Raw genomic sequence first — 26,966 nt, 5'->3', positions numbered from 1 at the left:
GAAGATGCGTCACACAGTATTATATGTGTCTGTTTTGCTAATGTGATAACTAATTTCTTTAAGAGGTGAAATAAATTCAGAGATTTGTATGGTGCATTTTCGGGCCTGAGGGTGGTGCTAGAGGAAGGACCATTATAGTGAGAATTGGGGATATCTTGTGTATGGTATCCCAGAATAAATCAAAATATAATGCATCATCATGTATTGAAAATAAAAGTAATGCAGATGATTTCACGGCGATTCCTCACTGAGTGAAGTCAACCCAAGCTTGTGATACATAACACATACAGAACCATGTACCCTGGGATATATGCCATCCAGATGTGAAGCAGCAATAAACTGTCAAAATGACAAAAAAGCAAAACTGACTGAAATCCCTTTTCCAAACCGACCCTGAGAAGAGGATCACTCCTGAGAACACTCTCCAGCACCCTTTCATCACAATGACCCATCTGGTGTGAAATAGACACTAGCAGCTTGTAAGTTACTGTGTTTCCCGTATGAGTACAGTTGAATAGATGATTGGATGAATGGACAGAGTTGCATTCTGATTGACTGTTTCATTGATTGATTGTCGTGTTTTATCCAGTGTGGACGAGTCCTTTGACAAAATGCTGTTCTGCCCAACGGAAAACTTTGAAGAGGAACTTCCTTCTGACAATGAGGCTGATGAAGGTGAATGGCCTTCAGCCACACCTCGTACAAATGGCACAGGCTCAACCGCTCCTTGCTTCTGTGACGGCATTACAAATATGCCTCGCTCAAACGATGGAGCAGCAGCTGCTTGAGCTATAGATGCTTCTGACTCAGCTGAAGTCGAACCAGCTGTCAGCCATGGTGCAGCCAGCCCAGCTGAGGAGACGCCAGCCACTGACGGGTCACCTGATGCAGGTCCACCTGTAAAAGTCAAGAAGAGCGGACTGAAGGGCAATATTGTATTATATTATGATAGTATTAGTATATATTGTTTAGAAAGAAAACATGTTGAATGTGTGAATACCTTTGCTTTGCAGGGTAAATCATCACAATACAACTGTACATTTATGAGCTGATGACGACAACATTTAATTGTTTGAATAATTCAATTATAACACAGATGCTGTAACACTTGTTAAAAGATGGAACAGCTATCAATCTTCCAAAATGCAAAACAACAACATAACTGTTCCTGGCTGTACATATCGTTAATTTACAGTTGCTAAATTATTATGACTAACCAACAATCCCAAATATATAGGCCTACATGTTTATGATATAAAACAAAAAAACAACATTGGAGAATCTGGACACATAGAACATTTCACATTTCACTTGAAAGATGACTTAAATGATTAAGGGATTATTGAAATAGTTTCTGATTCATTTAATGCCAATCAACTAGCTTAATCAACTCATATTCCCCACTGTCTCATTTGTCAACAATATTTACTTAAAATGTATGACATACACAATATTTAGATGTTTTGAAAATTCTACATAAAGTACCTTTAACTTACTGATTACTGATTACTGATTGTTACTTACGGATGTGGTAGTTTGTTTTGGAAGTATAACCTTATACCTTAAAAGATTGTGATTTCAGTACTGGCCTGATTTCCAATAAATTCATGCTCCCTCCAGAGGATTGACCCATTTTAAAATATAATGGGTTGATAGTAGCATCTACAATTTCCTCTTGTTTTGTTTCCCAAGCACTGATGCTGTTTTATTATTTGCAGCAAGTACATTTTGCTTCCCTACTAATTGTTCCCATTGGGCACTCCTGAGATCCGGTGTCATATTATTGTATGAATAGTTTTCATTTTTTATTTATTTTATGGTTTGAATATAAACATTACCAAAGTTTATTTACTAACTAATTCAAATCAAATTTGCAAAAGTGCTTTACAAACATACATAATACACAATACATAAGGCAAACAAAGAAAAAACAGGAATAAACTAGAGAACATTATAAGAGAAACAAGTCACACTTTATAAAATACGATTATCTTTTAGTTTTTTGTGTCTTTGTTTCATGCTAATCAGAAAGAAACCGTCTGCGTTATCTGCCTCGTGAGGACCCCAACCAGCAGGGGCCGACAGCGTGTGCACTCACACAAATTTGTCCTTCCCGAGTTGCCTTACAACTCGTGCATCGCGTTTGTGAACTCACAACACTCTGGAACGACATCTTATAAACAGTCTACGCATCTACGTAGCAGCGGGGTATTTCACGTCGTGTATGCATCAGTCGGGTCTTGCGGGTCTGTCAGGCCTGTGCCGAGTCACCGACCATCTCTACCTCAGTAATGGCAAAGCGGCGAAAGATCCCTCCCAGGTGACGCAGTGCAAGATAAGCTGCATCGTGAACGTTACCGAGTCCAGGAGCCGCTGCCCTCTTCACCCCGGGGTGGAGTACGTCCACATCCCGGTCTCTGACCACCCGGTGTCTCCTCTCAGCGAGCATTTTGACGAGGTGGCGGATAAAATACAGCTCACCGCAGAGCGCGGTGGCCGCACATTGGTGCACTGCAACGCCGGCGTGAGCCGCTCCTCCTCCCTGTGCATGGCCTACCTGATGAAGCACCGCGATGTGCCTCTCCTGGAGGCCCACAGGTGGGTGAGGACCTGTCGACCCGTCGTGAGGCCGAATAACGGCTTCTGGAAACAGCTCATCCGCTATGAGATGGAGCTTCGTGGGTGCACTTCTGTCCGAATGGTCTCCTCCTCCATGGGAGAGCTACCTGACATTTATCAACAGGAGGCCACAAATATGATGCCACTGTGAAGAAACCACTGCACTGCTTAGTGGGGATTTTATTAACAATCAAACAATGTACGAGCAGAAATATACTGTATTGTGCGTCGCATGTAGAGTGATAAACTGCTGTTTTGTCATCTAAACAAACATAAAGGCTTAATGTACTCCCTGACGAGTTATTACGGGCTCCACTACATTTCAAGGGGAACTATTGTGTTCTTTACTTAAATACATACATTAATAATAATAAATACATTTATCCGACTAGTTTAGCCTACATTAAAAACATAATACAAGACCTGCATCCCCCAAGCTCTTGTAGGCACTTACTGAAAAAAGTGTCTAGTGGGGGCCCCTTGTCACATTTCTGTATGTTGTTAGCAGTTGTAGCAAAGAGTAATTCACAATAGATTTCTCAGGTGTTGTCAGAGGTAAAACTATCCGATACTTCACTAAAAGCCCAAAAAACGTTTTGTTTTCTTTACCTCATTAATCATCTTTCGAGTGGTCCTGACCCCTAGGTTAGGTCCCACTGGACTAAACTACCCAACTGCATCTAAAGTAGTTAAACTAGCTCCACCGTGACCATCTACACCATTAAAATGATCCTTCGGAGTTGTTGCATCGGTATAACTTATTGTATCTCCTATAATATATATTAATTCCATATTTAATGATCAACCATGGTTGTCATTTTTCTGTGCTTTAATTATTAATAGTTTTTCTGATGATACTTTGCAAGGTTTTGAATTGTACGTTGTTGTGACTGAAGGCCCTGGATCACTAAAGCAGCAACGGCAGTGAAGGCTGTAAAGCAATCCAACTCATTTAAAGCTAGAAAGTACAAAAAGCTTTATTTTAGAATCAATACTCATCTCAATTCATCAGACACGTGTACAATGAAAGTCTTGAAGGACAGCGGGTTGTTTTATGGACAGCTATTCCTAACAAACTTAAATACATACTTAGTTATTTAGCTATATATTCATTAAACACCTTGAAAACATGCTAATTTCATGCTAACTGCCAGACTGTATGAGAGAAAGATGCTTTCTAGCTAATTGTGGTGCTTATTTCACTCATAAAAAGAGCAAATGAATTAACAGATGCGGTGTTTTCTTTGCAGATTTAACAATAAAATATATTTGGGGAAATAATATGGGCTTTGATTCTTACAAGAAACAGTTGGGATACATTTATTTTCCTTTTAACAGAAAGGGCTGTTATTGTGACCTCAGGCCAGTTACAAATGTGAATTGTTAGAATGTTAATTTAGGAAACAGGCACAAAACAAGAATCAGACATTGAATCCCAGTAAAATTCACAATTTGGCACAAGTCTGTCAACACTGAACACAAACACACATCTAATCTGAAGGAAATATTCAATCTAATGTATAAGTGGTCAACCAGTAATTCCCTCCAAACCTTCTAAGCAATGCAGCTCTTGGCCAACTACCTCTTACAGAACCGGTTTTAGGTTAAAAACATTTCAGACTCGAGTTTAGATGCAAAGCAACAAGTGGACCAAGTAGATGTTTATCCAAAAGAAGAAGCCACAGAGGAGGTGGGCAGCCATACAGTAACCAGACGGGCGGTTTAGATAAACGTTTTAATGCCAGTCACACCTCGTATAACATTTGGATGGCTTAAGAGGCCTTTGCACATGAAACCAACACCTCGACAACAGTTTATACACCAGTCAGTTGTATCTTAACATTTTGGGAAATATACTAATTTCCCGGCAGCTATAATAACCGGCAGCTGGCTGTAGCCTTAAAGTGCTAAATACGAGATTGGGAGCATTTCTATTGCTCAACGGCTGTCAGTATGGCAACTGCGGGTCCTATGCTTCAGCAACAAAGACACCGGTCTGAACGGCGTTATGAGCTGCATCAGCCTGAAGAGGGCAGTGCAGAGCAGCGGTCGTGAGCTAACCAGTTGGGTCTGCTGACATGAAACAAATTGTAGTTAGCTAATATGTTAATGCTCCGACTCCCTTACATTGCACCTTTAATGTTATATTTACCGGATATATTTGAGTGGTATTGATCTTCTCGTCTCATTTTCAGCAAGAAAGACAATCAGCGCATTTCCTAAAACAGTTTCTTTAAGCACATATTTCATATGTTTACATCTCAGCCTTTAGGCAGTTAAAAGTGGGTGAGCACTGCGCCAGCATCTCATGTGGAAAATACAAGTCACTACATTCATCTGGCCAATACCACATGGTCGTGAGCACGAGCAGAAATCCCATTGTGATACTTTAGTACATCGAAATTTTCGGATACAATTCATCAAATAGACATTTAAAACAACCTCAAACAAAGTGTACACAGAATCAGATGGCTTATTTAGTGGACAGTGCAATCACTAGTATTCTGGAATCCAAACCGCTATCATTTTCATCTGCTACTTAAATATCCTGAGTCCAGACCTTAGTCAGGTCAAATTACAAGATTGCCTTACAAGTGGAATAACGACACAAGTGCAAAAAACAGCATGCTTATTTTACCTTCACTGCATTTCCTCAATAAGGCAACAGTGTCATCTGCATAGTCGTACGATAAGCATCTAAAAGGTATAAAATAGAGGAATGTCCATTTAACACAAAAGGGTGAAATCGATGCAGAGGAGACGAGGAAACTATGTAACGCCGGTAACCATTCACTCCCTTCTCACACAACCCCAGTGTGTTCAGCTGCTTCACTCATTCAGCTTCAAGAGGACGACTGGAGATTACATCTGAAAGAAAATAGAGATATTTCAAAACTCAAAATATTTAATGTTACTGTATTATGATTCCAAAGGGGGGGGGGGGGGGGGGTATTTCTTTACATCAATAACTTACATGCTGTTCCAGCTTCTGGTATTCTGTGGATTTAGGGCGACGTGCGGATCTGGATTTCTTTCCCTCCAAAAAAAAGGCAATTATCTGGGGAAAAGAGAAAAGGATATTGTATGAGGCCTGATCTACAAAACAAATATGGATATGATTTAACGAGAGACATTGCAGAGGATTAATCTCTCTCGGTAACTAAATAAATCTGCACTTTCCTAAAATGTCACACTATTCCTTTAGGATTGTTTCCCGCAGTTGCCATGTGCTTGTTTGGGCCCAATAATAAATCTGCAACTCAGAAGCTGACAAAATGTACCAAAGAATATAATAATCTTCAGTGCATGACGTATTTCTGCACCGTTAGTCCGATCCAAATGTTGTGTTAACTCCACCAGCAAAGATTTACAATCAGTTAAATTGTCTTCAACAGTTCTAGCTCAGCAATTACTTGCTCGTCTTAATTTTTTCCAACAAGGAAGCACAGACCAAAATGGTTGACACGCACATGACATTGTCAACACAAATCTGGGTCAGTGGAAACAGGAAGTATGAAGAAGAAGAAAGAGGTGTGAAGCCATTTACCTTGCGCTTGTTGTGGTAAGTGATGTAAAGCACTGCTACCAGCACAGCGGAAGAGACAAGGTAGGCGAAGAAATGGCTGCTTTCTTCCTCCTCATTTATACCAGATGGGTCATACGGACCTTTATTTGAGGTTTCTCTATTTTTGCCGTCCTCTCCTTGTTTTTTCTCAGCGTCGTCCTCTCCTTGTTTTTTCTCAGCGTCGTCCTCTCCTTGTTTTTTCTCAGCGCCGTCCTCTACTTCTGTTTTTTTCTCAGCGCCGTCCTCTACTTCTGGTTTTTTCTCAGCGCCGTCCTCTACTTCTGGTTTTTTCTCAGCGTTGTCCTCTACTTCTGGTTTTTTCTCAGCGCCGTCCTCTACTTCTGGTTTTTTCTCAGCGTTGTCCTCTACTTCTGGTTTTTTCTCAGCGTTGTCCTCTACTTCTGGTTTTTTCTCAGCGTTGTCCTCTACTTCTGGTTTTTTCTCAGCGTTGTCCTCTACTTCTGGTTTTTTCTCAGCGTTGTCCTCTACTTCTGGTTTTTCCTCAACGCTGTCCTCTACTTCTGGTTTTTCCTCAACGCTGTCCTCTACTTCTGGTTTTTCCTCAACGCTGTCCTCTGAAGGCATTTTGTCTTTCTTGCCTTTCTGATTTTCCTGCCCTCCACTAGTCACTGGCCCTTTGTTACCTTTTGCATCCACACCTGCGAGTGTATGGTTTTCCATCTCCTGTTTGTTTGGTTTGGTCTCACCTGATACTGCATCACTTGGCTTTCCTGTAGACTTTAGATTAGGTTCATCTGCTTTTACCATCTTTGCTGCGTGTTCTGCAGCACCTGCACTGAATGCTGCTGATGAATCGCCAGTGCTAACTGACTGGTCTGTTTTGCTTTTCTGCCCCTGAGGGGTTTCTACTGGAGCCCCTGTAAGTAAGAAGAAAATGAAATAAAAAATAGAGTTTTTACCAAATGGTAAATGGACTTGTGCTTCTATAGCGGCCCCCGGGTCTTCTGCGTGTCACTTGGTCTTTTTTATTCAACATTTGAACATTTGTTAGTGAAAGGACAATAACAACTAAGGTGGTTCCTGCACTATTAGCTAATGTAGTGACCACGTCTTGTACAGAGGCTTTCTAAAGGGGGTCATATATATTCCTATCTAAACACTGTGCACTCAAACTGTCACAAACTTTGAGAATTTCATGATGAAAGTACTTCTATATGTGTGTAATTAAGCTGCTACAGTCTATTGTGTCCGCTGCACTTAAAAGGTCACCTGGAACAGGTTTCATGTGTGCGGAATGAGGGCGTCACACTTTAGGGATATGACGTTTACACAAAAGCCAGAACGTGTTTTCGTCTTTTGTGTAACGTGATATTTGATTTTTCGCAAATAGTTTGGCGACAGAAACTAAAAAACAAAATACACAAAATACACGAAAGCAAATCCTACTTTCGTCACGGTTTAAACAGCAGTGACATGTCACTTTGAATGTATGTTTATTTATTGAACTACTACAATGTAAAATGCACTGATGTTATTTTAAGTAAAGCCAACACTGAAGATTAGCTCAAATTATCTACGTTAAATCAAGTGACACGTTGTTATACAGCAACAACTACCTTAGTTGTCTGATTTAGTCGGGATTATATGCGAGGCAAACATTCCTCTGACACGTCGCTGAATAGTCTCAGGATGACATAAATAGCAAAATGACAGAAAACTCCACTCACCTCTGACCAAGCAGAAACACAACAATATGGCGAGCGCCACGAAAGCCGTCTTCATTGTGTCTACACACCAATTAAAACACAAAACAAATCTATTTAACCGGCCTCTTCTTTGAGCTCACGACACAATCCGCTGTGACAAAGCTAAGACGACAGGTTGGGGGTTTTGGTTTAAGTCCTGTTCGTGCTTCCGCGTACAAACGGTGCGAACCAAACCTGCTCTTCTTCTGCGGAGGGAGAAACACAGCGGTGCGCTTTAGCGCCACCAGCAGGCTGAGTGGCGACACTACAGGGCTCTGTGTTTACACGGCAGTGATGCGTGCTGGTTCAGGGCCTCGGAGAGCTAGAACAACAGGAAAAGCAGGTAAATGTAGTGTAGACAAATGTGCTCATGCTTACAGGAAAAAGAAACGTCTTCTGCAGTAAAAAATCTAATTTAGTTTGTTGATTAAATAGATTGTGCATTTGTGCTTTTAACTCATTCTAAATTATTTTTTAACTGATTCCAATTGGAGTTGAAATGTGATATTGACATTACTGCATCTTAAAATGCAAGTTGTAATACACTTAGGAAAGGAAAAGTCCCTAAGAAAAGCTACTGCAATAGATATTTAGTGTCGCAGTTATGAAAAATGTCATTGGGTTGAGAGTTACACTTAAAGTTACACTTTTTACGCCTGTGGCCAGTCGCTGACGTGTTTTGAACCAGCTGTACACAAAGCTAGAATACATCACACCTGTCTTTAAAAAACTAGGAAGATAAAGGGAAAGGTAGAGGTTCCTCTTCCCCTTTTATAAAACTGCACCTTTCCTGCATACTTGCTGCACATATCTCTGTAAGTACATTTCTCAGAGTGAAACCAAGCATGTTTGATCTGGTTTGAGCCAGCTGACTCAAGCTGTTTGTGTTTTAATCTTGGCATTAGGATAGGATAGGACTTTCACGGCTGCATTATTTAGTTTGATTTGTCTGGCATGTGTGGAAACAAAGGGAGACTAAATATTTAGGCCAGATTCAGATACAGATAATTCTGTATGTATAGCTGACATCCTCCTATTGTACTTACACCCCATTGTATTCGGCTGACCCGGACCTGTAAAGGTAAAGAGAGCACTAATGAAAAGTTAAATGTTATAATACATACATATATATATTGTTATTACAATAATACTAATAATTGTAATTATTATTTTATTTTGTCACTTTTTGTTCTCCTAATGATCCACCACATTTGTGTTATTACTGCCACCCACAGGTTAGGTGCAGACATGATACAGATATACTCCACATGAGGCGATCGTGTCAGTATTTGACCTTATCAGCAGATGGCAGTATTGACATACACTGCAACTGAGAAAGAAACCTGTGACAAAAGCACATCATGACATCAGATTGCTTTATGTGCATGTGTTGTGAGGGTTTAAACATGTGCTAACTTTTAATGATTTACAAATGTATGTATTCGAGAGAGTAAAATACCATTAAAAATAATTGACATAAAGTCACTGAACTTTACAGCTGAGCACCACAAGTAATATGTAACAATATTATAGGGATTCGATTTGAAGGTTTGCAGTAGTATAAGAGATGAGATAATCATCAAAATGTTAATTGGAGGTGTTTTACATCTCAGCTGGGTGTTGGGGACCTGTGGGTTCTTGTAATGAATATGTCTTAATTGTGGCAGGCTATTTGACATTTATAAAGTCCGATGATCCCCCTCATTCTTGACACCCATTTGCATTTCCATCTTTAAGGTCAAATGGGTATGAATAATACATTAAGGAGGTTCTTAAGCTCACAGCCAGCTATACCTATCTTCACAAAGACACCAGCTGAGTGTTGCTAAGCTCAGTGAATGTTACAGAAACAATCAATTAATATCACTTTGAGAAACCACATGTGAAGCAAACACAGTATCCGGTTATTAATGGGAATATAAGGTCATGAGTCAATGGAAGATATACAATCAGCCTTTTGTGATTAGTTTTATGTCGTCTACTTGTTAACCTAAAGAACACAATGATTTGATTTTATCAGGGTCAGCCTTTTTTCTTTGTATGCATGTAGGCTAAAGGGTGCTGTCAGGTGTGCGTTTCTGTTGTTTTATTTAAAGTGTTGCAATTTTGTTCTTTTTTTGAAACAATTTTAGTGACTTATTGAATGACAGTACTCGGTGCAATATTACTACGCCTGTGAAGTATCAAAGGGTTAACCTGGAATAAATTCAAGATCAAAGGAAGGCCCAGAAAAGAACCTTGGCAAGAGATTGGAAGAATTTAATGAGCAAAAATTAACATGTATTAAATCTGACCTCGTGCTTACATGGCAGATGTTGAGTGGAGCAGCAACCAGATACGCTATTAGAGATAAACAGTGGCGTGTTACATTTTGAGTGGAGCATGGGAACTTCAAGCTATCCTTACCTTATATTCTGTTTCAAATAGATATTCTGTTTAAAACTGAGCAAAATGGCCATCCTTTAAAATCCTACTTGCTCATGTGTTATGTATTAAATTCCATCGATCCAATTGTGTTATAACAATAATAAAGTTTTCATGGGATTTTTCTTCAATATCATGCACAAGATTTTAAAAAGTAAGCAAGCACAGGTAGGGGAATGTATTTAATGGAGGAACGAACCAGGCCATTTGAAGCCATTCCCTTGGGGGCTGAGTTTCATAATAAGGGTACTGTCTATGGAGAATTGAACATTGCACTGGATGTATAGCCTTGAGGAGACAGATTTGCTGGCTGTTTTGACAACTCATTACCTGTAATTTCACTGACAGAATGGTGAAGTGACTCTGAGCAGGCAGCTGTGGCACCAGAGACTCTGTGGTTTGTGCCTGGAATGATGTAAGATAGACCGGCAAATAAGAAAAGATTTATTATGGCTAATGATGGCTTAAAACAGAGCGGGGGAGACTTGACAGTTTGGTGCCTCTACGGGGCTAAACTGAAACACATCCTCAGTCCACCTGTCTGTAGTTTTAGAAGCCTGTTTGAAATAGAGATAATGATAAATAATATCTGCTCACTAAATCTCATTAAAATCCCAGATATTTATGATAATGTTGAAATCATTCTTGTGGGATCTAAGCTTAAAACCAATTAACCCAGACTGCCCTGTTGGTCCAATGTGCCTGATGGTGCACTCTCTGGAAATGTATCTTTACTGGTATGTAAACACACTGAATGTTCCAATCAGCTCAATTGCTGTTGAAAAGTAACATTTCCCAGCCCTGTAGATATCCCTGTGGGTATGATCTTGGTTAAGTCAGTAGGTCGGGGGAGGGGGGCATCAGTGGGCTCGTCCAGGCACCCCCCCCTGCTCTGACATAATTGGTCCATCCCTGGCACGACTCCTCATCTCCAAAGCCACCAAAAACTGTAACCTACCTTGTGTATTTTTCACTAATTGAAATGCCTAATGAGGTCCCTGGGGCTGCATCCCATTACCTCTGAGTTAATTAAATCCTAAGCAGTGTGCCAAACGGTGAATAAAGATGCAGTAAAAGTGCAAGAGGAACAGGGAACCCAGGCAGGGTTTGGTGTGCTGGGATGAGGCTGACCTGCTTTTTTGTCATTGTTGTGGGACGCTATATTCCGAGAAGGAGCAGACGTCTATTATTTTTTTATTTGAATTTATTTTGGGCTTCAAATTTTGTTACTCGGGTTCTGGCGCTCATTTTCCAGTGAGGTTAGCCTAATTCTGCTTTATTAATCATTAAACTCCCTGCCACCATCAGCAAGGCTTTTATGAAGATGTTCTTTATCGTACTAAAGGAGAACACAAGACTAAAAAATGGCAGGTGTGTTATGGACTCTTATTCAATTTGAATGTGGCTGTAAATTATTCTGCTCATTAAATCTACATTTGTAACACCTACAAAAGGCAGTTATCGACTTGTTATGCACTGTGGTCGCTAGTATGAGAATATTAATCTAAACCACATTACCTCGTTAAAGAAACCTTTTTGAAATGACAAAAACATGGGCTGACAGAATGCAAAAATACAAAAAGAGACATTTCTTTTAAGAAACAACTTCAAATGTTTATTTAACATGTCGAAGAAAGGGGCACACACTCGTGAATTGAAAAGGGGGCTGCAATTATTGGCCAGTACTATGACTTCAACTTAATACTAACATTAATCAGGTTTTGGCTAAAAAGAAAACGTGTTTTTGTTCCTTTTTGTTTTTATAAAGAAACTTTATGTACATTGGTTCTTTTATACAAGAGGTTCATTGGATAAATGCATCAAAAAGAAACCAGTTCTGCAGTAAACTTTACAAAAAATACATTTTGTTTTCATTCAGAGTTGTAGAAAAGGAGATAGTCAAATATTGACCAATAATATTTCTTCCTTTTCATTATTTAGAAAAAAAGCTGTTCTAATACCTATTTTAAAGAAAAGCAATATACAGCACAATAAATGGGAGAAAATTGCCTTTGCGAATTCATTGAGTTGGTTTGGTAACCAAGGAGAGGGGCTGCGACTGGAACAGGGCATGATGGGAGTGAAGGGCTGCCTGATGGAAAGGGGAAGGGGGGGAAAGCATGGAGGGGTGCAGAGAGGTGAAGGGGATTGGCCGGGTGAGGATGGGTGTGGTCGACTGGCTACCTGAAGTACCATGTGGGATTGAGAGGTGGGTATGGGAGGAGGAGGAGGAAGAGGAGGAGGATGAAGAAGAAGAGGATGTGGATCCAGAAGCCTTCCCAGAATGGGAGAAGTGGTGGTGCATGCGTCCCTCCGGTTTGGTGGTGAGCGATAACGGCTGGGCCTGCTCGGAGTGAGTGGCGGCAGGAGCAGCCGGGGAGGCCAAGGCTGCAGAGGGAGTGGCCGGTGAGTCAAGCATGCTGCCGTGGGACGACGCAGGGCTGTCGCACATCTTGTCCGAGGGCAGGTACTGCACGCACTGCTTCTTGTTTCTTATCGAGAAGTCTGGCGGAAACAAAAGGAGAAGTGAGGAATCTGAATTATGGATCTGCTGCTGGCTTCAAATCTGGTTCATGTCCCTCAATGCTCCCGCTGACAGAAGTGAACAAGTGTTTCTCAAAACAGTGAAGACGATGGCAGTGAAAGTTGTGAAACACGACACGTTCAAATCAACTTGAAAACACATTGCAACACAGTGAGTGAAACATGATGCTAGACATATTCAGACGGTATGCATTCATGATGCAATAGAAGAACAGGACACACTACACCAACATGTGCACTGTGTGGAAAGCTCTCTTAATTTGGGCAAATGACAGAGGTCGTTTGGTCGCTTGGCAACAGACATACCTGCCACTATTAGCATTGAACCTCATAAGCTGCTTGTCAAAGTACAAAAGCAGGGAAAACGTTAGTAAGTGTTAGTGGTGAAAAGAATCCATGCAGAAAAGGTAGATATAAATAATAGAATAAAGGTTCAGTGTAGCAGGGTTGCACTTTCCAGTTTGTGAAGAAATAATCTAGATAAAGGTGGTCGGGAAGAAAAGGCCGCTTACCTTCTGGTTTGGAGTCGGGTTTATTGTCCCTCTTCCTCTTTTTCCTCTTTCCCTGCACAGATAAAACAATTCTGTTTAAAACAGTTTTTATAGGGAAAGTAAACTCCTCAATGACACCGACTTATAACAACAAAAGCGTGATTACTGTAATTGACTGATAAAGTAATATTTGATTTGAGTCTGGTGAGAGAAAAGGGCTTGTTTCTAACTTCCTCTACATATTAATATAGGAGCTGATCATGGAAATGTGATACTTACATAGTTATCCCTTGCTGACCACCCTGGGTAGAGCTGAGAGTGGAGTTGCCTCTCTTTTCTGGCCAGCTCATAGTATTTGGCTTGTTCCTCTCTTGACAGGGAATGCCACTGCGGACAGAGATGGAAAAGACAGAAGACATCAAATAATTGCTAAAACACACAGAGTTGTAAACTCACATGCCCTTCTATGCTACTTACCCGTCTTCCAAGGATCTGGTTGATGGCAGCGCTCTCTTTCAGAGTGCACTCTGCCACTACTTTGGCTCTCATCTCCTTCATATACAGCATGAAAGCATTCAGAGGTTTCTTGATATGAGGCCTCTTGTCCTCTTCTTTTTTGGGAGGAACGGGGGATTTTCTGCTAATCCAAAACGTGAAAAAAAGATGCTGTTATTAAACGGTGAGGGGTTGAGAGGTGCTGGTGAATTATAGCAAACAAGGGGAAATATTGTGCGGCAACGAAAGCAGGTTTTGATACAATTAAAGACTTTTTTTTTTTAAACGTTCTTACGCGTGCATTGAGGGGCTCATGTCACTGGGCTCCTGTTTGATAGCCGGAGAGACGATGGCGGGATGGGGAATGCCGGTCTGGTGGAGGCCGTGCGGAGAAGTCACCATGTGAGGGGAGAAACGGCTGGACACCAAGCTGTGAGGGCAACAGGTTTCAACATTTTAAGAGTCTGGGTGAACAGCAAACCTCTGTTAACCTGTCGAGAGGAGGTTCAGCTATCTTGGGCACATAACCGCCCTGCCTTAACCTCCGGGTGAAATCCACTGTGCCTACTGCGTCAGTCTAGACTAAATTCATACACACAATGAGTTACATGCTTGCTTTTTTTTTGTTGAAATAGGGACTTTTTCAAAAGCCCCTTTATTCAGCAATGGCTGGAGAAAAGTGGAGTGTGTTGTTACCATGGTAACAGCATGGCCGTGACACCTGAAACCACTTTCCTCACCGCGTTCTGACAGCCGTCCGCACAGAACACCTTCACACTGTCTCTCTTTATGTCCAATTGTTAATACAATGGAGCATTGTAATGAACAAGGGGGGGATTAAGCTCCATATCCCTCTATCGCACACTCGTAGGTTAATGTTAGATTGGAAAATTCCTCTATTTTAACATGTCACACAGGCTGTCATGAGAGACCGAGCACAATATAGCCTTGTACTCGCAGTCCAGAGTCATCAGCTTTACACTCAAGTATGGACCAACCCAGTCTTAACTTAATATACATAGAGACTTTTGTAACTGTTGCACATGTAATATTGGAGTCCAGGTGGAAAATGCTCACACTTCAAAGCTGAATCCTCATTCAATATTTACTCTCTGACTGAATATAAAATCTGACCTAAAGTAATACTAAAAAAACGTGTGTAAATCCATGAAGTCTAACAATATATATGTTATTAAGAACTGATGTGTGGCGTTATTTAACATTTTTTTCTATGTACCACTTAATAATTCATGCTGTATAAACAAGGAGGTGCCATTTCATCCCCTCGGTAATAAACCTATACCGACTAAATCTGTAAACATCCCACTTAGTCCCTGATGAATATCTCAATGCAGCTCCAAGTGATGGCATGAAAATAATGCTTCCATTAGCGTTCATGCAATGCAGTCATATTTATGTTACCTACAGTTTGTTGTTGCCATTAGATCTTTTTCTTACTTTTACTCCTATTGGTTTCATTTTTATTTGCAAAAATCACAATTTCAATGTATAAATAACAAATAATGAATGAAATACTGTAAAGACTTCTGTGAGGTGTGTTCTGATTGTTGAGAGTCCGTCTCAGGATGGAACTACACATCCTATTGATCACAGAGACCCTTCTGAATATTTCATCTCATACGAACACCGGAAGGCTCGCTACAAATCTTTCCAATTTTGAAAGAGGGTCAGAGAGTTTAGTCTGATTGGACATGTAGGTTCAGATGAGCTTTGATTTGTCGTTATTGATTCTCAGCCCTTTCATCTCTGCGGTATGTGTGTGTGTGTGTGTGTGTGTGTGTTGTGGAGTGGCTCAGAACATTGGCTTGACCAGAGCAGTTTAGCTCAGGGAGAAAAGACAGGAGAGGAGTACTGAATGCCAATAACGCCTTCCCTCTATTTAAGAAGCTGAACTTGTCTGTGATAGACTTCAGACCTCATATCCCTTTGCAGTCCTGACACAGCTGCAAGTGTTTTATTCCAAATAAGACTCATGCTATTTCTGTAAATTGTTGCCAAAAAAGTCATAGACAATTGGAGTTTAAAGATGCACACCAGCCATTTCTTTCACTACTTGTTTAAAAAGGCTGGCACAGAGTGCAAGAGAAATGTGATTACAGCATGTCATGGAAGCAGCAGATATTAGATGTCTCCCTTTGGGAGGGTGGGGGTGTTGCCGAACATGATCCGCTCACCTGGACATGGATGCATTCATTGCTAGCGCTGGATAGGGGTGACGGAATCCCCCCGGAGGGATGGAGTACATGGGCTGGCCCTGCCTGAGAGACAGAGGGAGACAGAGTGAGGTGTGAGGTGGATCAAACACAGCTGACAGCTAACCCACCAGCACTAATCCTCTACTCATCAACTCAAATCCCCCGCTTGGGGAACAGCGGCGTTGCAATTGATTACGAGAGCCGTAGCAGAACCCGTAAATGTTCATAAATTCCTCCCGGTGAACTCAAATGTAAAAACATTTGCTATTGTACAGATATGGTGCTCCTGCACTTAGACGACAGAGCATAAAAATCAGACATCACTTTAAACAAACTTGTCGTCCTTGTCATCATTTTCATCTTGAACTTTATCAAACAAATTTGTTGTGCTTTCCTAAATCTGAACTCACAGTTAATTCGCTAGCATCAGTACTTTAACTGTGGCGTGATTTGCGACTAAGAACAAAACACATCTGGCTGAGTGGACAGCTGAGAATAAAAGTGACTTACTGTTGCATGAACCAGCCCAGAGGGTGTGCGATGGAACCAACAGCACCAGGAGACAGCGGGTAGTATGGAGAGAGCTCTGACGGGTGAGGTGTCCGAGGAATACCTGCAGGAGCCACAGACAGAGGAAACATGCTTTTAAAATGCAGCGTGTATATCTGCTGAGGTGACATGCTATTTACATAGATATTTTTAAAACAATATCTAACATCTGCCGTACTTTTGATGCTCCTTGCAAAATCTATCTGCCTTCAGAGTACAGCAGCTGTGGTGAATTCACTTTGGTGTTTCCAATAGTGACCAGTTTTCAAGGTGAAAAAAAAAGACAAAATGTCCATAGAAACTTGCTCAGTACTTTCCAAACTGAAACCGTTTTTTTCCCCCAAAATGTTTCTTTACATGCTGTTCCCTTCATGACCCTATCGAGCTCATTAGCGTGCCTTCGTTTGGGCCCAATCAGTGCCGGCATCCTGGTTGCTGTGGATAATCCGATACTTCTTTTCAACTGCGACAAGTGGTAATTATTCATGTCAGTTACTCATCGTAACTGACATGAATTTAAGTTGACTAAAGCCTCTCAAAAAAGTGCAATTTTTTACAGCCACATTTCAGGACTACTGACAGATTTTATGTGGAATATCACTTTATCATCTACAGTGTAGAGTGAAGTGAATCAATGTCCACCTATGACAAATTACCTGTCTTTGGGTCGAGGATCTCCGGGGAAAGGTGTGATGGCGGCGTGCCGGGGGAGAAGTGTTCATTGCTGTAGGTGATGAGGGGTGTCAGTGGGTGGACATGGTGGGCATGCTGCACCACTGGGACTTTATTGGACTGTTTATGACGGAAAAGAAAGCGAGAGAAGAACAGACACAAAGAAGTTATGAGCAGGAGGTGACAAATGTGTAACGAGTGTCTGACACATAACATTTAAAAGATAGTGAATGTAATCCATCAAAGCTATTATGCCTTTGGCTGAAACGAGCATATAACTATCCCACAGTGGATACCGCACATGATTTCTGTTGCCCATTGTTCAAAAGAAATGCATGCTGTAAACAGTCCATCATGTGTGAATGCCCTCTACGGTAAACATAACATCAGTCTGTGCGTGTGACCGGCCCTGTGATGCAATCTGGACCGGCACCAAGGAACACTAAAAAGCCCTGCAGACCCATGCCAAGACTATTATGGCCATTTAGCTGAGGAGAGAACTGTTTGTTCAGTCCAACAAGAAAAACAACGGTGCTACCGAGTCCAAAAGTCACACCAGTGAGCCCCAAACAAACACAATCAGGCTAAGTTTAACTGAATACCAATGAACAAGTGGAGACATCATCTCCCACTCTGTCTCACAGCAGTCACTTGATGGGAAGACGCAGACGCCCCATGGGTGGATTACCCTGCCACGTTACACTGCAGATGACCCTGATGTAAGAAAAACACTGAAAGTTCTGTATAACTTAAGATAAGTGGTGAAGAACAGGAAGATGGAACTGCCTTTAGCATGCAGCGTGGATCTTTTAGCTATTTTAACAATACTTAACGCACAGAAGCTAGCCGAGAACTGACCGGCATTGCGGCTACAACGGGGATAATAAAGACAATAATAATAACCAGCGTCTCTACTTTCATTAGGCAGCGCTCAGCCTCGCAGTCATTTCCCCTGGCTGCCTGGCTGAATAGAGCACTTGTTGGCTCAACTTGTCACATGGGAGGGTCAAGGGGTGGAGGGGGGTGTGGGGGGGGGAGAAAGGAGTCTTGTTCCTCTAGGCTAACCTTTCTTCAATATCCCTCCCCACCCCCTTCTCAACCTCTCGTCTCTCTCCAACGTGGTCTGCTAGGGAACAAGGTTTGCATTGAGACTTCTGTACACTCTCTTGCTTCACGCTGCTAAGAATTGTTCCAAATCTTTGCTTTTTTTCCGCCACTTTTATTTATTTTTTTTTTTTTAAAGGAAGGTCCAACCTTTTCCTCCTTTTAAATCTTTAGCAAATTGGTTTCTCCCGTGTCTAAAGAACGCTTTGATTCTGTTAATACCTGTTGGAGTGAGGAAAATATTTAGTGTTGTTAAACATGGCTATATTAAGATCCCTTTGCTCAGGACTTTTTTTTGGTTTCTCCAGACTTAAGAGCATATAAGGTCAATGCATATGATGATGCACAGAGAACACAATTCCACACAACACGGAGGAGGCTTTGATGAAGCTTCATGGCAGAAAAAGTGTTGACCTGCTAGGTTGAAATCCCAGGTCCCACATGTCATGTATATTTGAGTTGTGCTTTGTTGTTCTACTTAATGTACAATATGCCTGAATTCTCCATATATTGTGAGGGCTGTTTGAGACCTCTAGACCTGGGTGCCAACACATTTTGGGAAGCACTTCAGTGAGAATTTGAAATGATGCCTATTAATTATTCATATCCTGGAATACACCAATCGTGTGCTCTACACATATTTCTAAGTTTGAAGGCACTAGTTTTAACTCCGGGCTGTCTTTCCGTTCAGCAGCGCCACAGAATGTGGAGAAAAATGGAGTATGCAGGTTGCACATATGCAAAACTATTCTGAACTGTATCCTACCTGCCAGAGCAAATTCCTCTTCTCAAATCAGAACATTTTTGAATGCTATATATCTAAATCTGCATACGTTGTTTTTACTAATTTAAATGTATTAAGTTCTCCAGAGCTCTGAGAGCACAACATGTGGTTTTGTGAAATTGGAAAACTAGACTAATGGCTCGATCATGAATTAAACCAAACACTAACGAATCAATGCCTTCTTTCACTTGCTTTATGTGTAGAGGTAATATTCCTCTAGTCCATGTGAGCTTCATATGTCTGGTTTCATGATCCACAAGCAAAGTGAAATAAGGAAACCACAAGGAACATGAGCCGTGTTTTAAATATAAACAACATCTACGCGATAGGACAGGATAAAGGGCGACCTGGAACCAGATGGTATCTACATCGGCAGACAGAAATCATGCTCTTTACAGAGACGTGCTTGTTGTAAACAGGTCTGCAGTGGTGCATACCTCTCAACGAGCAAGTAAAAACACACAGAACCGGTCTTAGAGTGGATTGGACATAGTAACAGGAAGTTTTAAAGGAGGAAAAAAAACAGCAAAAAGTTGCTGAGCCGGTCCAGAGAAAAGATGTCTGTCTCTTAAGAGGGTTTGAAGCTAAAAGGCCGAGGTGGCAGTACCTCGCATGGCTGTCCAACTTGGAACGGCGCTAAGAAAAGCACAGTCCTTGGTCAGAGTGGGTGGAGGGGTGGATTTCATTCAAGCAAACATGTTTTTGGATCCTGCACATCTGAATTGAATTACTAGGCAAACAGCCGATGGGGAAGAGAGCTTAGAACAAACTGAATAACCCCGCAGCTTTGTGTGTCTTTATGCTCGGTGATTCTGGGTGGGAGGCTCAGAGGCCTTTCAAAACTCCAGGAAAGACAGGGTGAAAAGAATGCCTGGCATGCTGAGAAATCCAAGCCTTGTTTATCAACGCCAACAGGAAGCGGACGTGAGAGGAGACTGACCGTGTCGTATGTCTCTAAAATCAACCACTCCAAACTATGCCATTCATCACAGACAACGTGTGCTTTGCGTCTGGTGATCGACTCTGAATGGGTCAATGGGAGGAATATTCTAGCTTAAAATAATGCAGCAGAGCGCCGTCATATTACTAGAGTGAATATCCCTAGTGGTAATTAAATAAATTGAGAGAGCTCTTCACACAATCAGCACAGCATATATAGATGCAAACATGGACGGGGAACTAGTGTGGTAATACATATTTGTAAACTGACAGATCAATTCTAAATCCTAAATTCTCTTCGTTTCAGAGTTTGAATGGAATCAAAGCACCGGTTCCTTTTCTCATTTCTGAAGAGGAGCTTGTCTCTGCAGTGGCCCAGCAGGACTGCAGACCTCAGATCAGTATTCAGTTCAATCCTCCCAAAGCCTTTGATTTCATGATGGATCCCGGTTGTTCACTGCCTAATGCAAAACGAGAGAATCTCACCGGACTCCCAGTCAAAGGTCTGTTGGAAGAATATCGATCGAACGCAAGTATGTGTCTCTCTACGGGAGGAAAAAAAACGCAGATTTTTAGTTAATATCTTTACTTAAAGTGCCATATAGCCCTGACAGTTGAAGATTTAACCAGACACATGCAGCAAGACAAAAAGCATCGCTGGAATGCAGCTCTAAACCTTACCCCTTCAATTCACTTTAACAATTCTGTGACTAAGTGACTTATGACACGCTGACAGGACCATGTCCCTCGATGCCTTGGTTACTCTAGATGGCGCTAATACAATATTGAAACAAAGAGGGCGATTCTTGTCTCCCTATCAAGTGAAGATCAGCCCATATTTGAGCACTGAGTGCACCGTGATCTGATAACTGAGGGACAGACACCCCTGGTCAGTTACACCTCATTAGAGAGTCGCAGCTCTTTCTAATCCAGAATAACAGTACTCGTCAGTGTAGTCGGTAATGACACAGAGAATAGGCATTATGGAGAAATTACTGCAAGTGACTGAATGACCTCAGAGAGGAAGGTACGCAGCCTTGACGTCATTATCGGCAGAGTGTTAATGACTGTGAATCGGTGCGCTGTGGAAGATGAGTACGAGACGCACATGATTCAGACAGCAGCACCACCTCGTCCTCTCCTCTCCTCTCCTCTCCTCTCCTCTCCTCTCCTCGTCTTCTCCTCTCCTCTCCTCTCCTCTCCTCTCCTCGTCCTGTCCTCGTCCTCGTCCTCGTCCTCGTCCTCGTCCTCTCCTCTCCTCTGCTTCTCTCTGGTCCAGCTCGGCCACTACTGATGGGCTGACATGTTCCCAATACTGCATCACCTGGCCCTGCAGCGCCTTTGATGTATTATTCATGAAGAGGCAGCCCTCTGAACACAGGGGTCTATGTGGGGGTTTTGGGGTGCTGCGCGTATTTGTGTGTGCATGTACATGTGTGTGTGTATGAAAAGCTTGCTCCCGTCTTCCCACACCAGCACCACCATTACTACCAAAAGCAATACCAACTGAATGCTAAACAAACCTGCCTGTTGAATAATTGAGGATCTCAGGCCAGAGCAGGCTCTGATTAGCATACAGGCCTTATGGACCCAATCTGCACAGTGACAGGATGGTCTTTCCCTGGACTTCGGTATCCACCGAACACTCTCATTTCTACTTAACAACCAATTGCCAGAATTAGAAGAAATATCACCGCAATTTCAGTTTACCAACAAATATAGCATTAACCTCTGTAGGCATATGTGGGAATGATAGAGATGATATCATTCACCAAAAATCGTCTTCAAGCGGAGGCTCGCCAGTGGATGATTCATTAAGAAACTTGACTGAGCAGGTCTGTAACTAATAGACCTTTTCAGTACACTAACATTATTGAATAGTTGACCTGCATATAAAAATATAAGATATACATGTGCCTGCAAGCAAATCTTGACAGATATTCCAAACCATGACAGTCCATCATAAAAGCAAAACAACGATGTCAGATTTAACACATACTTGCAGAATGACTGCAGGACTACAGGTCTGCTCCAGGAGTCCCTGCTGGTGTCTCCTCTCCTCGGGTCTCTCTCTTTGGCTCCTCTTGGCCCTGGGCAGTAATCCCTGGCCCCCCATGTGTGCCCATCCGCTCCCCCTGCTCTCATTAGTGCAGTGTTGGGGCCTGGGGAGCCTGCAGGCCTGGGGAGCCAGCCTGCTGCTCCCCTCCCACTCTTCCACTCTCTCCTCGGCTGGAGTAATGAGCACATAATCAGCCTGGCTCCCTGTCAGCAGCAGCACACCAGAGGGGCATGTGGGCTCCTGGCCCAGAGTGGGGGGTAAGGCCACAGCAGGGTGTTTCACTCCCTATCCTCCGTGCCCAGGGTACACCGCACCCGGTATTAGTGTTTCCCACCACTAATCAAATGACCCTCTACTCACAGGTCACCGGATCAAGCATGGCGACTTCCTCTTTTTTTAGTTCACATGCTGAAAGCTAATAATACACTTTCAATGAACTTTCCTGCCTTTTATACTGCTTTAAAATGAAAGTGTTGCACGAGTTCTAAGACACCAATGTTATCCCATATTGTTTTTCAGCCAAATTAAGTGTTTCATTTGCAATCTTTGGCCTTGGACTGCACATTTATTAGAGCTGTGCTATTCAATAATAAAATGATAAGAAATAGCACACAGTATCGACTCTAATTTTAAAACCAAGATACAAAGAAGCCTCCTTCCATGTTAACAACGATGTAGAACCTGGATAGGTATTTATATGTTCCTATGTGCAGATATAAAAGCATCTAAAATACATTTAACTGCATGCGACAAAAGGATAAATGTTGCGAACTTGAGGAAAGTACGTATTTAAGCACACAAAGGGGAAGGCTACTTATTATTCCGATGATGTGAGTAACATTTCTCCCACAAAACAGTTGGATTCCTCACATTCTCAGTCTTTCACAATGTTTCTTTCTGTATCGACTTTTCTGGATTAATGACGTTCAAAGAGATGAAGGCCAAGCAAAAAAAAAAAAAAAAAAAACAACACAGAGCCACAGTAGTAGCAGCAACCACTGAAGGACAGAACAGAAACAATCCAAAAGGAGAACTCAACCTCAGTCAAAGTGCTTTCATTTCCTTCAAATTCAACTGCTATTATCGTACTCACTGGTTGGACTTTTTCTCTTCATTTTGTCTCCCTACATTGTAGATTCACGGATTTTATGAAATTAAAACATTGTCTACGGTACTCAAAATCCATTTTCTGCAACAAATCTTCACACAGTAGCTGCTGTGTCTCACAGAAAAAATCAACAGGGTCACTGCCAGGTCAGCATTTATTCTAATAAATATATATAATTGGTTTCTATTGAGACTTAAGTCAGTCCTGGATTCCCATGAGCAAACTCCGTCCCATCACAACAATGTCCCATTGACTGCGCTCAATGAGGACTTTATCATGTGCATCGCTGCGTTTATGGGATCCAACGAATCAACCACAAACTCAGCAAGCACATGTAGCCAGGATAAGTAAGGTCAAGGGGCTGAGTATGAACGGCTGTATTTACTACAGTGTAGTGACAGTGGCTTTCTGCTCCATGCACTGCTTAATATGACTCCTCGAACTAAAGAAACGCCCTGATACAATCAAGCAGGTGAGATGCCAGATAGATGCTCATGTTATCTAATGTTTTCAATCTCAAAACACACATCCGTCAGTGAAGCCACAAACCAAACAGGTCTGCTGAGGCCCCGCATTGTCTAACCAGAGTGAGACACCATGATGACTAGTTCACACCTGTGTGGGAAAATTCAAGAATGGCAAGGAGGTTCGAACTTGAGAGATTTATGGAGTTTTTGTGGTGAAAGGCAGACAGACTGTTCAGCAGTTTGCCTGCGGGTGCTATAGGGGTCGTGGGGGAGGCTGTGCATGGATGGATGGGAGCCAGTATATTTACATGGACACTATAACTTTGTTATTGCGAATTACCACATAATGGTGACCGTTCGATTAAAGCATTTTTTTCCAGTAAACTGATTCCCCCAGTAAGTTAACATGATTTGTTTGATAATTAAGTTAATGTCCCGTAGGATGTAGCCTGGAGGAAACATCTTATTAGTGCCATAAAATAAAGGGAGGGAAAGTGGTTGGACACTGCTGGTGTTCACACAGTTATTTGGTGTGTGAAATTTTGATGTGGAAATTATTATTACATTTATTTCTCCCTCCTCTAATCAGCCATGGTGCTCTTTGGTCAAACACACTTTTTTCTAGCACACTCCATAATCAAAATGTAGTTTTCTTTTGAGAGTCTACTTACTAAATGCCCCGGAGTTGGAGAACGGGAGTCTTTTAGTCCTGCAGATCCAGGAACGTCCAAAAGAGGCCATTTCATCTGCAGGTACTGCGGGTGACAGAAAAGGAGCAGAATTATATAACGAAACCAAACATTTGGCAGGGAAAACATACTGTACACAGTAATAAAAACATAAAATACACAAGATGTAACAGAATGCATTCCAAAAAAGACATAACGAAGAGACCAAAGAGTAAAATCGAAGGCTTTATTTTGCACAAACAAAAAAAGAGAGACAAAACTCTCTAATATTTACTGTTACTCAACTGAAGGGACTGAAGCATGCAAAAGTAGTATGAATGGCGTCAAGCCCGCAAAGATCTCCAGCAGACACCTGTACCAGACCCACACCGCTGCTGGAGTCAGACAGTGATTTCTGGCACGGGGTAGAGTAGGGAGAGCGATGTGAACACAACGGACTGGTGGAGGACTGTGAAATTGCCGTTTGTCAAGGAAAAACAAGAGGCCAGCTGTGGGCGCCCGTAGCTGAGCGGGTGGGAAGAGACAGCTGGAAGGAAGCCCTACTTACAGAGCAGCAAAAAGGTTGAGCTGCGGACTCGAAACTAACTCCCGTCTCCATTGGTTTGGCCTTTTGACCCCGAAAATAGTCCTTCCTCCATTCAATATCACTACTTTTCACACATGTATCAAAGTTATCACAAAGGGTTGTGTAAGTGTTTGCAAACAAAGATTCCCATCACCGTATTACCGCTGCCCGTTCCTTCGCCGCTGTGCCACAGAGTTAGAGCTATGTGCACGCGAGGGGAAGTTTTGTGATTTACTGCTTCATACAACAAGCTGAGCTTTTCTTTTCTTTTCTTTTTTCTGCAGCAATGGACATAGCATGAAGCCAGAGCTCCAAAAGCCCGGCTCAAACATCTGGTTTATAAATCAGTTTAAATACCGGACACAGCAGCTTTTCATGCATGTGGATTTTCTCTCTGGACTGGTACAATTTCAAATTAATTAAAAGGGTTTTATATATTATAGGTTAAATTTGGCCCATCCAGGCTCATGTAGTGCAGATACATAAAGATATAATAGTACATTTAATAAAATGCATTTTGTGATTGGGAACATATTATGAGTTATAAATTCTGTCTGGAAGTTGCGATCTTCCCATGCATCCTCCATGTTATTATTCTACAATGTATACCGTCATTTTTACTTAAATAGCGTTGCGCTCATGAATTCCTACACGCACAAACAGTTTGGTGTCCACCCATAGCAAACATCTGATGAATGGAGAATAAATAGCATCTGACGTTTTAAAAATGACTGACAAAAGCAGTTAAAGAATATATGCAAAGCTGTGTCTGCTTTTCAAAAGTTGTTGCAGGATAAATGATGACAAACAAGCAAACTGGAGGAGTCACGCATTCAGGTTCTGATTTTTAAAACTTCATTCATCACTCAGGGATTGTAAGGAGGAAGGAAGCTTGGATGGCTGTGGTTTAAAAATGGAAAAGACATTATAGCAGGAGGGGGGAAAAGGGAGAGGAGGGAAAAAAAACATTTTCAGGAATGAGTTTGTCGGAGCAGGCAGAGGGTATTGTTTCCTGACAGCTGGGGTCCAACAGAGACCGAGGCAGGGGGAAGGGGACCCTTTTTCCCTTCGAAAAGGGGGGAAATTCTTGGAGTTGACATCAGCCCTCTTCATTTTCACTATACTGCTCAAGGCTGAATCGTAAGTTCCAACTAATGGGCCCAAGTCCATACAACTGTCAGGAGGCAGTTGCTTTTAGAGGCTGCTATTGAAACTTTACTCTGCTGTGTGCATGGCGCCTAATGAATGCTGCTCTCAGGAGAAAAAAAATCCAAAACAATGCAGTTTTCTCTGTCTAATCTATGTCAATCATGAGTCCTTCCACAAATGAAACGAGCGCTATTGTGAGCGTTTGGTCTTGCCCTGCCGTGCCCACCCCGGCTCTCCCACCCAATCCATCCCTTATTTGACAGCTTCTGCCAGGACTGAGGAACATGCCCCCAGGCACTTTTTTTTACTGAGCGCCTACTTTTCTTTTAATTGCCAGCGTGCCCTATGGAGCAACTGTTCACACACTCCCTGAAACATCCAGCCAGGTAATGCCAGCCGCACACTGTCACATTAGCTCCCATCCAGACAACAGCAGCACACCACTCACCAACACATGAGAGGGAGAGAGGGAGAGAGAGGGAGAGAGAGGGAGAGAGAGGGAGGGTGTTTGGGTCTATGAGTTGTTTCAGGAAACAAAAGGCGAGGACTTGTGGGCCGTGCTGCTCAGCAAAAACTTTCTCAGTGAAAAAATAGACCACAAGGGAAGTGTAAGAAAAAAAAGTAAGGACAGCTGAATGATAGCAAGCGCATAAAATGGATGATTAAAATAGTTGTGACATGTGATATGAAATGGTTGTAAAAGGTCAAGACAGGAGATTACATTATTATCAATGTAACTGCAGGACATTTAGTGATGCTTTAGACATGCCCTTATTTTATGAGAAACAAATACAGACATATGGTCGGGTCCGTAGCAATGT

The 26,966-nt window shown here is 41.9% G+C and overlaps 3 protein-coding genes across 5 annotated transcripts in view; 1 reads left to right on the top strand and 2 right to left on the bottom strand.

Annotated features, from left to right (window-relative positions):
• Window positions 1–2,135: 2,135 nt before the first annotated feature.
• LOC142964148 (dual specificity protein phosphatase 18-like) lies at window positions 2,136–3,358 on the top strand. Its single transcript, XM_076104333.1, has one exon. It carries the CDS (start codon window positions 2,225–2,227, stop codon window positions 2,768–2,770), a length of 546 nt encoding a protein of 181 aa, XP_075960448.1. The 5' UTR covers window positions 2,136–2,224; the 3' UTR covers window positions 2,771–3,358.
• Window positions 3,359–3,570: 212 nt separating this feature from the next.
• tgoln2 (trans-golgi network protein 2) lies at window positions 3,571–8,083 on the bottom strand. The gene is made up of 4 exons (XM_076104332.1): window positions 7,873–8,083; window positions 6,167–7,062; window positions 5,594–5,677; window positions 3,571–5,487 (listed from the first exon to the last, which is right to left on the bottom strand). Exons 1-4 carry the CDS (start codon window positions 7,925–7,927, stop codon window positions 5,482–5,484), a joined length of 1,041 nt encoding a protein of 346 aa, XP_075960447.1. The 5' UTR covers window positions 7,928–8,083; the 3' UTR covers window positions 3,571–5,481.
• Window positions 8,084–11,902: 3,819 nt separating this feature from the next.
• tcf7l1b (transcription factor 7 like 1b) overlaps window positions 11,903–26,966 on the bottom strand; it is a 31,457-nt gene continuing 16,393 nt past the window's right edge. The window contains exons 4-12 of one of the 3 annotated variants that reach the window (XM_076104388.1): window positions 24,414–24,497; window positions 17,266–17,401; window positions 16,571–16,673; window positions 16,040–16,123; window positions 14,140–14,274; window positions 13,827–13,989; window positions 13,629–13,736; window positions 13,371–13,422; window positions 11,903–12,819 (exon numbers count right to left, since the gene is read on the bottom strand). In XM_076104388.1, the coding sequence (XP_075960503.1) occupies window positions 12,335–12,819; window positions 13,371–13,422; window positions 13,629–13,736; window positions 13,827–13,989; window positions 14,140–14,274; window positions 16,040–16,123; window positions 16,571–16,673; window positions 17,266–17,401; window positions 24,414–24,497 (1,350 nt within the window). In that variant the 3' untranslated portion in view covers window positions 11,903–12,334. Of the gene's footprint in view, window positions 12,820–13,370; window positions 13,423–13,628; window positions 13,737–13,826; window positions 13,990–14,139; window positions 14,275–16,039; window positions 16,124–16,570; window positions 16,674–17,265; window positions 17,402–21,216; window positions 24,366–24,413; window positions 24,498–26,966 lie in introns of those variants that run through there. The other 2 variants (XM_076104389.1, XM_076104390.1) reach the window with 2 other exon arrangements.

The sequence above is a fragment of the Anarhichas minor genome, unplaced genomic scaffold, assembly GCF_050575085.1.
Source record: "Anarhichas minor isolate MPS153535 unplaced genomic scaffold, ASM5057508v1 ptg000030l, whole genome shotgun sequence".
Classification (NCBI taxonomy): Eukaryota; Metazoa; Chordata; class Actinopteri; order Perciformes; family Anarhichadidae; genus Anarhichas; species Anarhichas minor.
Note: the sequence above shows the minus strand (reverse complement) of the source record. Positions and strands in the feature narration are given on the sequence as shown.